This window comes from Hydra vulgaris, chromosome 11 (genome assembly GCF_038396675.1).
Source record: "Hydra vulgaris chromosome 11, alternate assembly HydraT2T_AEP".
Classification (NCBI taxonomy): Eukaryota; Metazoa; Cnidaria; class Hydrozoa; order Anthoathecata; family Hydridae; genus Hydra; species Hydra vulgaris.
In genome coordinates, this window is record NC_088930.1 from 24,141,107 (window position 1) to 24,155,000 (window position 13,894).

The window sequence follows — 13,894 nt, forward strand, 5'->3', positions numbered from 1 at the left end:
TACAGCAAATCATGTGACGATAACAATATACAAATAACTTTTGAAATAATAAGAACATTAAAAATTTTAAATCCCATTAAATAAAACTAATATCTTTTTCACAATAAAACTCACGTTTACAATATCAATTTAAGTTAAAAAAACACCTTGGTAAATATTATTTATGTAATTTTCAAGAACCTGACTTCATTGTGTAATTCATACTGGCAGAACCAGGAATAAAATTTTTAGAACTCCAAGATTTCAGTGGTTTGGAATCCCTTAATGTGCATATATTTTAATGAAACACATTTTAAACCTGCAGAAACTTTTTCTAATGTAGAATATAATTTTAAGAAGTATTCACCCTTAACTATATAATTAAATTTTTTATGAGAAAAAGTTTTTTTTCCTATAATAAAGTCCTTATAAAAAATTACTAAGACCATTATGCCTTATAGGAGATGCTTAAATTATAGTTGGTTAATTATTTGTAGAAAACTCCAAACATGTATGTTATGCTTTTAAAGCTATCAAAAATCAAATCTACAAAAAATATATATTTTGCAGTTTTCCTTTTGCCACTAGATCTCTCTAAAAAAATAATAGTCTAAAACTAATTTATCGTTCAAAAAATCTCAGATATCTCAACAAGAGTTTGTCGATGTTGATCTATGGTAACGTTTGGTAATTTAACTTTGAATCAATCTAGCACATTCTGAGAACATAAATATGCAACCTTGCTATTATAAAAATTGCACTTTTAAAAAAAAGGTTTTGTTCATTATCTTAGCAGACATTGATTTGCTAAGATAATAAACAAAATTTTACACATCACAAATATTTTGTGTCACAATTTGTCTAAGAATTAAATTTCATATAAGTAAAAGTTTATCTGCAATTGAAAAACTTAAATTTTTTTATTCATTTTAGGGACTATATGGTGGTTACATAATAAAGTGGTTACATAATAGTGGACTATAATGATTACATGATGAAAATTTCAAACAAACAATGAAGTAAAGCAAAAAATATTAACTAAGCTGCAATTCAAATTTCACTTTGATTTTTTTTTTAAATTTGTTGATTGCAAATTTTTTTTAAAGAAAAACTTTACTGAAACAAAAATAGTATTTTTCACTGGAACATATTTAACTTACATTATTAAAATACTACCTGTATAAACAGCTCAGCTGTTACTTATATAACCTGGATTAATAGCTGCTGTTAATCGAGGTTATATAAGTGCAAGATTTAAATACTTATACTGGCAAGTGCAGTATTTAAATATTTATACTGGCAATATACCAAAACTTTAAAGGAATAGAACCAAGCTATATAAAAGTAAGTCACCACTTTCATCAACTTCAAAAGCGTTAACAAATATATAAAATTTAAAAACAATCATTTTTAACATACATAATTACATTTATATTGTACTACATTTTATGTTTACTTTTTTACGCCAGGAAATAGACGTGCTACTATAAAAAAATTTTTCATTTTGAAAAAATCATTTAAAATTTTAATAATAAAAACAAATATTTTGGGGTAGTTTGATGGTGATGTTACCTTAATAAACTTTTTTGGGGCCTTTTTCAACTTAAAATATAGGTATCAAACATTACTTTTAAAAAATTTATTATTGCATTTTTTTATGTAACACTTACTTAAATTCTGAGTGTGCATAAAATCTGTTTAAAAAAAATCCTCCTTGCCACTTGTCTTTATGAGTTTAAAAAAATAATAAAAATTTGAGGGGAGAGGGGCTGAACATTTTTTTATTGCTCCTTCAAAGTTATTTAAACTATTTTAACTGCCCAGCTTATTTAGTCATAAGTTAGCAAAAGTTTATGCAGACTCAGCATTTGTCCATAACTTGCTAATTTGACGCAAAATGACACATACATGGTTTCCATGAGAGGTCAGTAGTAAATGATATTCTGAGAAGTAAAGTAGATGACTCAATAGTTGCCATGCAACAATACACATCAACAATATCAGTCAGTTATTGCAAAAAAAATCCACCTAATTATTATGGTAAAAAATTTTTTTGAACTATGTAAATAACAAAAAAGTTTGTTGAGTTTAAATTGGACGAGAACATTAAGCATTTTTCTTGGAGCCATGTCTAGACAATTTTTGCCAGATGCAAGTTCCATGAAATTATCAAACTTTTAAATTCAAAACCAATAAGAAACATTGTTTTTTCAAAATTTCCAAATAATTGTCAGAGTTGACATTCTCAGCTGTAAAAGGTGTATAACCAGTACAACTGTTTTCATTGACTCCAAACCATAAGCGCTGGACAATTTTAACAGATGCAATCTATTTGGGACTAAAGAGTGAGTCTGGTGGCGGTGTAAACGGTGTAAAAAGACTTGAAAAATTAGTTTTTCAAAAAATGTCTTATAACAAATTGCAATAAATGCTTAACATTTTAGATTTGCTTAACTGTTCCTTAAAGTGTTTCATTATGAATTTCCAGAACCACAATAGGAATTTTAAAATTTAAAAATAGTTAAATATTACACACACACAATGCAAATATTTGACTCTTAAATCATTAAGTTAAAAAAAAAAGATTTTACCAAATTATCATTGATATCTCCAACCTTTCTATTAGCTGCATTGGGAACAGCGGCTAGTGTATAATATATATAAATAAATTCAAAAACAAATACTACAGTATTTTAAATATTTGTAAAATTAATGATTATAAATTATTTCAAATTAAAGATTAAAAAAATAAAATTATGACAAAAAAATAAAAATTTTAAATGAATTTTGTTAAACAAATAATTGTTAAATAAAAACTGAAAAAAAAAAATTTTTTTAACTTTTTTAACTGAACAACAAATAAACGACAATATCACCAAAATTATTTTGTCATTATAGCTTGCAATAAAAGCAGTGTTGACGATATTTGTGAATACAAATGGTAAAAACAGGGATATATTGGCTTTAAAAAGCCTATGTGGGTTTTATTAAAAAGATCTATATGTGAGAGGTTTTACCATATATGCTGGATGTAAAGCCCCATACATACATACATACATATATACATATATACATATATATATATATATATATATATATATATATATATATATATATATATATATATATATATATATATATATATATATATATATATATATACATATTTACATACATACATGTTTATATCACCCATGCCCACTTTAACACATGAGCAAAATAAAGTGCAACTATATAATTTTTTTTTTAAACAGCAAAAAATAATGCTTTTTAGAGTCATATTTTACTTACATAAACAAAAATAGTAAAAAAAATATCTGGCGCATTTAAAATAAAATATTGCTTTATTAAGTATTATGTAACTATGCAATAATGAAAAAAAAAAGCAAAAAAATTTTATTCATTGTTACAATTTTGTGAGCGTCTTTACGTTATAAAAATTTTTTAATTAAAGATTTTTTAAAAATGTTTTCTTTTTAGCAGATTTTCAACAAAACATTACAAAACTAGAATAAATATCAAAAAAACATCTGTTGCTGACAACTGTTTTTTTTAAATGTATTTATGATAAGATACAAAACATAAGTGTAAAACTTGAAAAAAATAGTAAAAAGAATTTAAATAAAAAGTGAGACAAAAGTGAAAGGCCCATGCAGGAACCCGCATGGCCTCTGGGGCCTAAAGTTTAAATTGATTATTTGAAAATTATTCAACAATATGATTGATCAACTTATTGCAGCTGTAACAATACTTATTTTTTAAATAAAGCACAAATGCAGTATAGTTAAGAAAGTTTTTTTAATTTTTATCATCAAATATAAATAGTTTAGAGCAGTTATATCCTCTTATTCGTAAAAGCACAAATTTTCTACAACATTTCCATTGATATCAATATAGATATAAAATAAATTAGAGCCTCATGTTTAAAATTCAGAATTTTGCAATAAATTTAAAACACCTAAAATCCTTTTTCGCCATAATAAATATAAATATAATAATACCGAAATATAATAAACTGCATAAAACAGGGTTCTGTAGAATAAAAATATATACTAAAATTTTTTAAATAATGTTTTTATTAAGAGTTTAACTATTTTCATAATTTTGTTTCTATATTTAGTATCAGTGACTCTGCAGGTATTAAGGCCCACAACTTTTGCCTTTCTCAATCTCTAACACAAATAGTCAACTTTCCAACTCGCTTTCCAGACAATTCAAATCATTTCTTTACTTGATTGATGTCTTGCTTCTGATCCTAGTCAGTGCTTCTGATCACGGTTTGATCTCTCTAAAATTATTATCTCATTCTTCTTCATCATCAGAATCCCCATACCATTGTATCTCTTACGACTACCTCAGAGCTAAGTGGGACATTTTCTTTGTGATTGCCCTTGGGTAGAAATATTTCATTTTCCTGCTAATAAATGTGCTTTTTAAGTAACTTTTTGGATTCAGGCTGGCATGGAATCTATTATTACCTCTCGACAATTTAAGTCAAGCCTAATTCTTCTTTATGGCATCAGATGTATTATTGCCTCTCAACAATTTAAAATCAAGCCTCACTCTTCTTCATGATTTTTCTCTCATTTTGATGCTGCAATTTCTAATCGTAACATTATGTTCATATTTATCACCAAAATAATTCTCTAGAAAACAAGTGTCTGTTTACTATTGCTAGAAACCATTGTTAAAAGGTTTTGTCTCACGCCAAAGCCCGCTATTCGTAGGTCACGAAATCTAATATTTCATCTAAAAAACTCGGCTCAGAGACTTCTGGAGAATCTTTAAGTGTCTATAATAAGAGCAAATTTGTTATTCCTTCCCTCTTACATGGTTCGGATTTTGTTACCTCGCCTAAAGACAAAACTGAATTGTATAAGAAAGAACTTTTCATCAATTTTATCTTTTGATTATATTAATCTCATCTAAAAACTACCTTTCTGGTCATCATTATCAGTTGTGGACAGAAAAGGCGTGCGATCGCACTCTATTCCTGACCACGAGTTTTTGTTTTTTTTGCGACAACTTAACCATGGCTTTTAAAATTTTTGAAAACATTTTTAAAATGCAATAAAGTCTATGGTAATAAAGCGATAAATTGCTTTTAAAGATTGTATACTTTGAAAGACATACTTAAATTATCGAAAGATATTGTTCAAAAGTGTATTTTTTACTTTGAATGTAAATGTTTTTAAAACAATTTGTACAATTAATTTTATAAACAACAACAAAAACGAATGTTTTAATAAACATTTTGATGAATCCATATATTTAATAGTTGAAAACATAACAAAATTATTTATTTTGTTACGCTATGTAAAATTTCTAATAAATTTTTTTACACTAAGCTAAACGCTTTTAAATAAAGTTTTAAAACATATAATATAGAATATTAAATAAAACTTTTATTTCAAATGTTTTTTTTAATGATGAATGTAATTTTTTTAAAACAATTTATATTCTCAAACAACGACGACAAAGAACTTTTTAAAAATACTTTTTGATAATTTAAATAAAGTTAGTTTTTTATTAAATGATAATTAGTTAAAAGTTTTTTTTTATTTAAAAGAGTTCGCCTAATTTTATGAAAACATCAAAAAAGATCAAAATTTTATAGTTACTCGTGTTGGTTTTTGATTAGGAGAATTAAAAAAAAATCTTTCAATTTTATTAAACGCATAATTAAAATTATTTATATTATTATTTTTATGTATTCTTTTTTTGATTGATATATAAAAATACAATAATATATAAAAAATAATCATAAAAATTATTTTATTTAGACATTTAAAAAAAAGAATTTATTTGCTATTCTCCTAATATAAAAAATCAGTTAGGAACTCGTCAAACCAAAGCGACGAGTTATTCAACCTTAGTGTAATTACAAAACATAATTAAAAATAATTTTCTATTAGAGTTTTAGTTTTTCAGATTCATATTAATTTTTTTTTAGAGCTATAGGTTTTAATTTTTTTTTAAATTTCTCTTTCGTCAAGACATCTTTTTTTATTTTATTTAGTTTAGCCTGTTTTATTAACTTTTTTCTTTGTCGGTTTTATTCAGAGCGTTTTTGATTATCTAGAGCCGTGATCCAAGCTTTTATAAAAAAAACAAAAAAAACAATTACATGCGTGGTCAAGATTGAAGTGCGGATCTTCGAATGATGACCTTTCACTTTTAGATAAGTTTCAAAAATGCACTATAAACATAGTTGGACCTGTTCTTGCAGGTAACCATTGTCACACCATCATAATGTTGCTTCTCTTTCTCTTTTCTATAAATACTATAATAGGCTCTAATCTAAAGAGCTAGGTTCTCTTGTACCATTGACTAAAATTCATTATCCTATTAATTGTCATTCAATTCTCATCCTTCATTCAAGTCTCATCCTTATAATGTGACTGCTCCTAAGTGCTTCAAAAATAGTTATTTGTCTAAATTTTTCTTTGAAAATAAGTTCTTTGAAATTCGCTCCCTTCATCTTGTTTTCCTGACTCATATAATTTCCAACCTTTTTAAGTTGTCTGTTAATCATCATCTTGCTTTATAAATTTTATCTTTTTTCTTTCAGTAACTTCCAACTCTAATAGTGGTTGCTTGTAGTCTTCTTGAAAAAGATGTTTGAAAAAAATAAATAAAAAATTTACCATTATTTGTATTTAAAATACTCGATTCCTCTTGATCATCTTCTGAAAAATCATTTTCCTGAAAGAAAAAGACTTTTTGTATAAAAGTTGCTTTTTTTTACTATATTCACCTCCCCAAGACCAAATTGACTAATTAAAGAGACTAATCTCATTTTTTTAATTGCATGTACCTGTGAAAATAGTAAATATAAGACAATTAAGAAAGCTTTTGTACATGTATTTGTGTGAGTAACTGTGCATGCATGCATGCATGTGTGTGTGTGTGTGTGTGTGTAAAATAAAGGTAATGTAGATTACAATAGCAAAAAAAAAAGTTAATATAAAAAAGACGGGAAAAAAATTTTAACCAATAAAAAACTGATAACATTAATCATTAAAATAAGAACTAATAACATCAATTAATTAATGCTTATTGTATATCAAATGTCATTATAAAATTAATATCATTCAACAAATATATAACCCAAAATATGAACAGAGCTTCACAAATAAGGCAAACTAAATTAACCAATAATGGTAGTAATAATTAGGGTTGCCAGATACACAGTCGCCTAAAGGAGGACACCAAAAAGTCAAAAGGAGGAAATACCTCAAGCCTGTGGTGTTAAAGATTTTGAGGGAAGGAGGGGTCGCTTAAAAAAAATAGGGAAGGGTGGTTTTTGGTCATTTTTGGTCAATGTTTATTATTAAATTTGCGTGAAATAATGAGAATTTATTAAAAAAAAGAGGTCAATCGCAACACGATGACCCCCCATTTTTGTTAGCAATCACATATTATAAAACTGTTCACAAGTAAAATTCTTTAAATTATGTTTTGTGGAAACATTGTCCAGTACAGAGTCAATTAAAAGTCTATTCCTTTTCTTTGTCCATAGAGCATTAATCAACAAGAACACTCTTTCAACAATTCCGATGTGTCCAGGGATACAAAAGAATACTTCCCAAATTTAAAGCTTCTCTGAGAAGCAACTTGCATTTGGACAAATTTTAAAAAATAAAACCCACTGTTTATGCAAGGGTATTTCGAAAAACTGCTTGCTTTTGTCTTTTACTTTATTTAAATACATCCAACCAAAGCACTGAAATTCATCAAAAGGTTTCAACCACTTTCTAAATAAAGAATGCATGCTTCATTTGCTAGCTTAACTTCTGCCATAAAACAAATATAATCTTTTCTGTCACTTTCTTTAAGTTCTCTTAATATACCTTTAAGTAATAGAAATGTTTCATTTAACCAGCCTTTAAAAACAAACAAGGTAGAATAAAGAAGGCTCATAACTTCTAAAACTGACGTTCTTCCCTTTCAATTACTGTAATATTTACTTGAAATACAGACATCAAGGAATGCAAAATCCAAAGATAAGCTTCTATAAATTCATTCTCAAAATATATTTTTATGGCAATAGGTGGTTGATCTACAAAAAGAATGTACATTTTTAAAACATCAAATAACCTCAGCAATATTTCAATAGCTGGAATCAAACTTAAGCATCTAGTTTTAGAGTGATAGAGTAGTTAATGAAAACTAATGTCAATATAGTCGCATGAATATTTTTAAAGCTTCTAAATTTGTAAATAGAAAAATAATTGAATATTTCAAGACAACAGTTTTAACATCAATCTTTATAAATTCTACCCCATATTGAATGCAGTTGTGCAAAACATGGACAGGACATCTAACACCTACCAACGGTTTTTTTTAAAGCCTTCTTCCAATACGAGGACACATTTTTGCCTACTTTTCTATTAATGGTCCTAAAATTTACATTAGCATTGTTTCCAGCAAAAGCAACACACTTAAACAACAATTCAAATGTTTTGAGTGTTTTGAAAATATATTGAGATATAGTTTCAGAGGTTTCATTTGGTGTGTTAACTAATGTGAGAATTTTAGCTTGGATATCACCTGTCTCCCAATCAAAGTATTGAATAACGATCGGAAATTTGTTCATTTTCTATGAACCGTGATTGCAAGCATCCGTGGAAAAACAGAAATATGAAATGCTATCTGATGATTTCACCAGTTTATCAACAGTGTGGGGATCAATTACCTAATTTATGATTACCTCAGTTTGTGTTTTTGCACAAGAAATATTTTATGTAATTTCCAAATCTTTAAATATAATGTGCATTAAACTAGGTCTGCAGGTCATTGAGTTGTAAGGCTGATAATGATAAACTGTTTCAAATGCCAAAGTTACTTTTTTAACTCCTTTTACATTCTATAGAATAACAAAAGAACTCGAAAAATTATACAGTTTGAGAACAGTTAGTTTTGAATAGAATGCAATTATGCTCTAACATTTATTACTTCAATTTTTGTTTGTCAAACTGTTTGACAAATGAATGAATAAACATTAAGACAAAATGAACATTGCAATCAGAAAAGCTAAATGCACAGAGTTAAAAGTAGAATTCAACGTTTTAATTAAAAAGTAGAACATTAAAAAAACTTTTAAAAAGTATACAGTTTTAAGAATAGCTAAGTATAAACGTGGAATATACATTAAAAAAAAAAGCATATTAAAAAATTAAAAACTAAAAATATTAAAAAACCCGGACATTTAAAATGCTTCGCCTCCTGGACAGAAGACAAAGGATCAAAAAGGAGGACATGTCTTCCTTTTGCCGGACGTCTGGCAACCCTAGTATAACTCTATAATAATAGTAATAATATAGTTAAAGCAAAATTTTTATAGACTTGAAAAAAAAAGAAAGATATTAAAAAACTTTTAAAGAACTTTTTTTGATATTATTAAGGACCATCCCTACATTATAATAACCATCCTTACATTGGCGATTTATCAAGTAACCAGACTTTACCTTATAAAAAACACACAGAAACGGATAGTTTTACCTAAGAAAAGACAAGGTAAAAAAATAAAAGTTAAAAGAATACTAACATCCTCATCTTCCTTGCGTTTTTTAGCTGATTTTGATTCTATGAGAAATGTAGAGTTGTCATTACAAAATATATAAAAATAGAAGTCAATAGAATTTCAAGAAAATATTTTAAAATTTAGAACTTTGATCATGCATTTTATTTTAAATTATTTTTAGATAAATCAAGTCAGTTATAAACCAAGAAAACGTCAACCTTTTTCGTCTAATTTCCTTTTCTTGTGCTTCCCCATCGCGTATATTTAAAAAAGTATCTGAGACAACAATTAGTAACCCTAGCACGTGTTGAATTTAAAAACACAATGATGAATTTACATTTTATCATGTTAATTTCGATTAAATCAACCGATTTTATTCAATTACTAACTCTCCGGACCCGTAAAGTACGGGTCTTGGTTTATACTTTAAGATCTCGCTCGTCTCGGGCATCTCGGCTCGGAAATCTCGGCCATTTTTCTATCTCGTAATCTCGGTCTCGGAATACCGAGAAAATAAATGTAAAAATATAAAAACCGAGATTAATAAAAATTATTGAAAACCTTCAAACTTTAGGCTTTCGTTTTTTAATGAAAGAAGAGTCAAAACGTTTTTGAGTTAACAAGAGTCCTCAGCATAAATTTTCTCACGAGGAACTATTTTTCACGTATTTCTCCGAAGGAATCAGGTGAAAAATAAAAAGCGCTAATTTTGAAGACTTTTTATACTTTTCAGTATTCTCAGTTTTAACGTTTTTAAAAATCGTATAAGTTGCAATTGCAGTGCAATGTTTTCTCATTTACGATTCTGTTAATGATAAGATTTGTCGCATAAAAAGATGTAAAAATATATTAAATAAGAAGACTGTATTAAACAAAAAAGTAAGTGTTTATTAAATTTGTCCATAAAAAAATTCTTTTAATTTATGACATTTGGTATAGCAACTTTAATGATTCTTAAAATTTAATAGATTCAAATATTGAAATTGAAAAAATTGCGAGAGGAACTTATTTGAAACGGCGAGACTACTGTCTAGTTTCGAAAAATGAAAAGGTTCACGTTGAATGCACATTGTGTCCTCACGGTGAAAAATTCATCAAACGAACAGACTACAATACAAAACAAATTCACGCTCATTTATGGAAGTTCCATCAATATCGCCATGTTCCTTCTGCTGACAAATCCGAAAAATCAACACATCATTAATCTCGCTCAAAAATGATTGACTCGTTTTTAATGTGAAACTAACATTGACTGTGTCATGTGACATTGACTGACGAAATTGTTGCTAAGCTAGCATCTAATATTGGATTTAGTTTCAACCGAATTGCGAGTCCATTGGTACAAAAGCAGATTGAAAATTAAACAAAAGTTGAAGCTCCCAAAAATGTCTAGGGAGTTCGTCAGACAATTTATAGCTCATCAGCGTATGCGAGGGACAAAGTGACGAAGGAAAAAACGCTGATAAAATCCAATGGAGGAAAGTTTTTTTATGTCAGTGATGAGGCAACATTTAAACAATTTAAAGTTATGAACATCCATATTTTTGGATCCAACAATTACAATCAAAATCTTGGAATGATCGAAATGGGAAAAGAATGAGATGCTAAAAGCCTTTTGAGATTGCAAAATTATCAATTAATGACCTTCGACATTGATCCTCGCCGAGATTGCATTGGTCAAACTATGGATGGAGCAAATATTTGAACTAAATCCGGCCATCTCTCACAACAACTCTCTCTCTCTCATCACATTTGCTATGATCATGGAATCCATCTTTGTGTGACACGAGTACTAAAACGTAAAAAGATAATTACAGATGTCAATCGAGCATATTGATTGGATTGATAAATGAGTGTGAATTTGTTTTGTACTGTAGTCTGTTCGCTTGATGAATTTTTCCTTCGCACCGTCAGGACACAATGTGCATTCAACGTGAAACTTTTCATTTTTTGAAACTAGACAGTAGTTTCGCCATTTCAAATAAGTTCCAATATTTCTTCAAATATTGAAATGGAAAAAAAATTTTTTTTCCATTTCAATATTTGAATCTATTCAACTTTAAAAATCATTAAAGTTGCTATACCAAATGTCATAAATTAAAAGAATTTTTTATGAATAAATTTAATAAACACTTACATTTTAATTTAATACACTCTTTTTATCTAATATATTTTTACATCTTTTTATGCGACAAATCTTATCATCAACAGAATCATAAATGAGAAAACATTGCGCTGCAATTGCAACTTAAACGATTTTTAAAAACATTAAAACTGAGAATACTGAAAAGTATTGAAAGTCTTCAAAATTAGCCCTTTCTATTTTTCACCTGTTTCCTTCGGAGAAATACGTGAAAAATCCTCTTGAGAAAATTTATGCTGAGGACTCATGTTAACTCAAAAACGTTTTGACTCTTCTCTCATTAAAAAACGAAAGCCTAAAGTTTGCAGATTTTCAATAATTTTCATTAATCTCGGTTTTTATATTTTTACATTTATTTTCTCGGTATTCCGAGACCGATATAGAAAAATGACCGAGATTTCCGAGACCGAGATGTCCGAGACGAGCGAGATCTGAATGTATAGAGCTGCATATTTGAAGAGTTTAAAAGTTCTTTTAAAATTTAATTTCCTTTCTATGACTTCTTTACTTTTTTGTAAATTGAATAAAAATTTTGCTCTTGTGAATCCCTACTTAATCTGTCCTCACACACACACACACACACACACATATATATATATATATATATATATATATATATATATATATATATATATATATATATATATATATATATATATTTTTTTTTTTTTTTTTTCTTTCAAAAAAGTGTATGCGTGTGTGTATGCATATACATAACGTTGTTAATAGTCAATGACACTTGTCAAAATAAAATGATACATTGACAATGTATTAGTGTATTTTGACAAAGTTTCATTGATTTTTATCAACGTTTCATTAAAAGTGCAGTCTGTGCTTGAGACAAGACGTCGGCTTGGAATACAAGTGTCGTATCGAAAGTTTGTTAGAATTATATATAAATATGTATTTATCTAATATATATAAATTTAAAGTTATGTAACTGTAAAAAGAATTTTTTACATAATGTTACAATATAACGCTTTTCAAAAAAAAATTTTCGCTAACATAATGTTAAATTTACGTAAATTAGATAATTACATTTTTATATAAAATTTTAATAAATTATCGATACGAAACTTGTATTCCGAGCTGACAGAGATTTGAACCGTCGGAAATTTCGGTCATTAACTCAGCCTAACTACGTGGATTTGTTCGGTTAATAATTTCTTTCCATTTGCTGAACATACTTTCAATAGGATTGAAAAATAGTTAGTATTACAATATTTAATTTTGTAGTATGAAATATATAGTATTATTTGAATATCGTAGTAAATACTACAAGTTAAATTGTTCATCCATACTTTTTTTCGAACCCTCAACATTCGATGAAAGCGGACGTTGTCCATGAAAGATATCGCATTTCCTAAACTGAGAGCGCCTACGAGAAACTCGTAGTGAAACATTAAATCCAACTTTGTCAAAAGTTATTTGTTCTTAAGAATACGTTAATGGAAAAAACTAAATTGAATAGCATAATCTTTTCGTAACTCGATGGAGCCTTTGGTATTTCAAAGGATAAGAATAATTTGAATCAATTTCAAAGTGTAGTCCTATAGTTGATTTTGAAATCACAATCACAAATTCTTCCAATATTTTACTTCCAATTTGTACCATTTGCGTCAACCCAAGATTTTAGTAGTTTTGAAAGCATTGATTTTGGAACAGAACCTTAAATATTTGTCATAATTTGATCTGTTTCAGTATATTGACTAATGATTTCATAAAAAATCGTACGATTGATGGCAAGAATTTCAAATATTTTTCTTGGTGTCTTTTGATAAAATACTTTTTCTCTATCAAAATTTGATGAAGTACTATTTTTTTATCGGCATTTGAGTTTTGTAGATATTAAATCTAATACAAAATGGAATATACACCCTGTATTTAAATTAATATTTATAGGTTTTAAAAGCTATAAATACATCATGTATTTCTAGCTTTTAAAATCATATGATTTAAAGTAAAATTAATTAATCATTTTAATTAATTTGTAGACTTAATGTGATTTAACAATTGAATACATTAAATACATTTTATTAAGAAATATTGACAGAAATTAAAATCCCAGTCAAAAAATTAATGACGCGTTGTCAAAATACAGTGACGCGTTCTCAAATTAGGCTTGGAAACCCATTATTAAAAATATTTTATTTTTCTAACCACAATCAATAAAAACATCAGATCAAAAAATTGGAAAAATTGAGATTAAGCACTAAAAATGCGTATATTTAATAACATTTCTATTA

General features: G+C 27.2%; 1 protein-coding gene across 1 annotated transcript in view; it reads right to left on the minus strand.

Moving 5' to 3' along the window:
• The window catches only part of LOC100208821 (TFIIH basal transcription factor complex helicase XPB subunit-like), a 52,128-nt gene extending 42,368 nt beyond the window's left edge, over positions 1–9,760 (minus strand). The window contains 4 exon segments of the mRNA NM_001309760.1: positions 2,571–2,623; positions 6,627–6,684; positions 9,530–9,567; positions 9,724–9,760. Coding sequence (NP_001296689.1) covers positions 2,571–2,623; positions 6,627–6,684; positions 9,530–9,567; positions 9,724–9,760 — 186 coding nt within the window.
• Between the last annotated feature and the right edge of the window lie 4,134 nt (positions 9,761–13,894).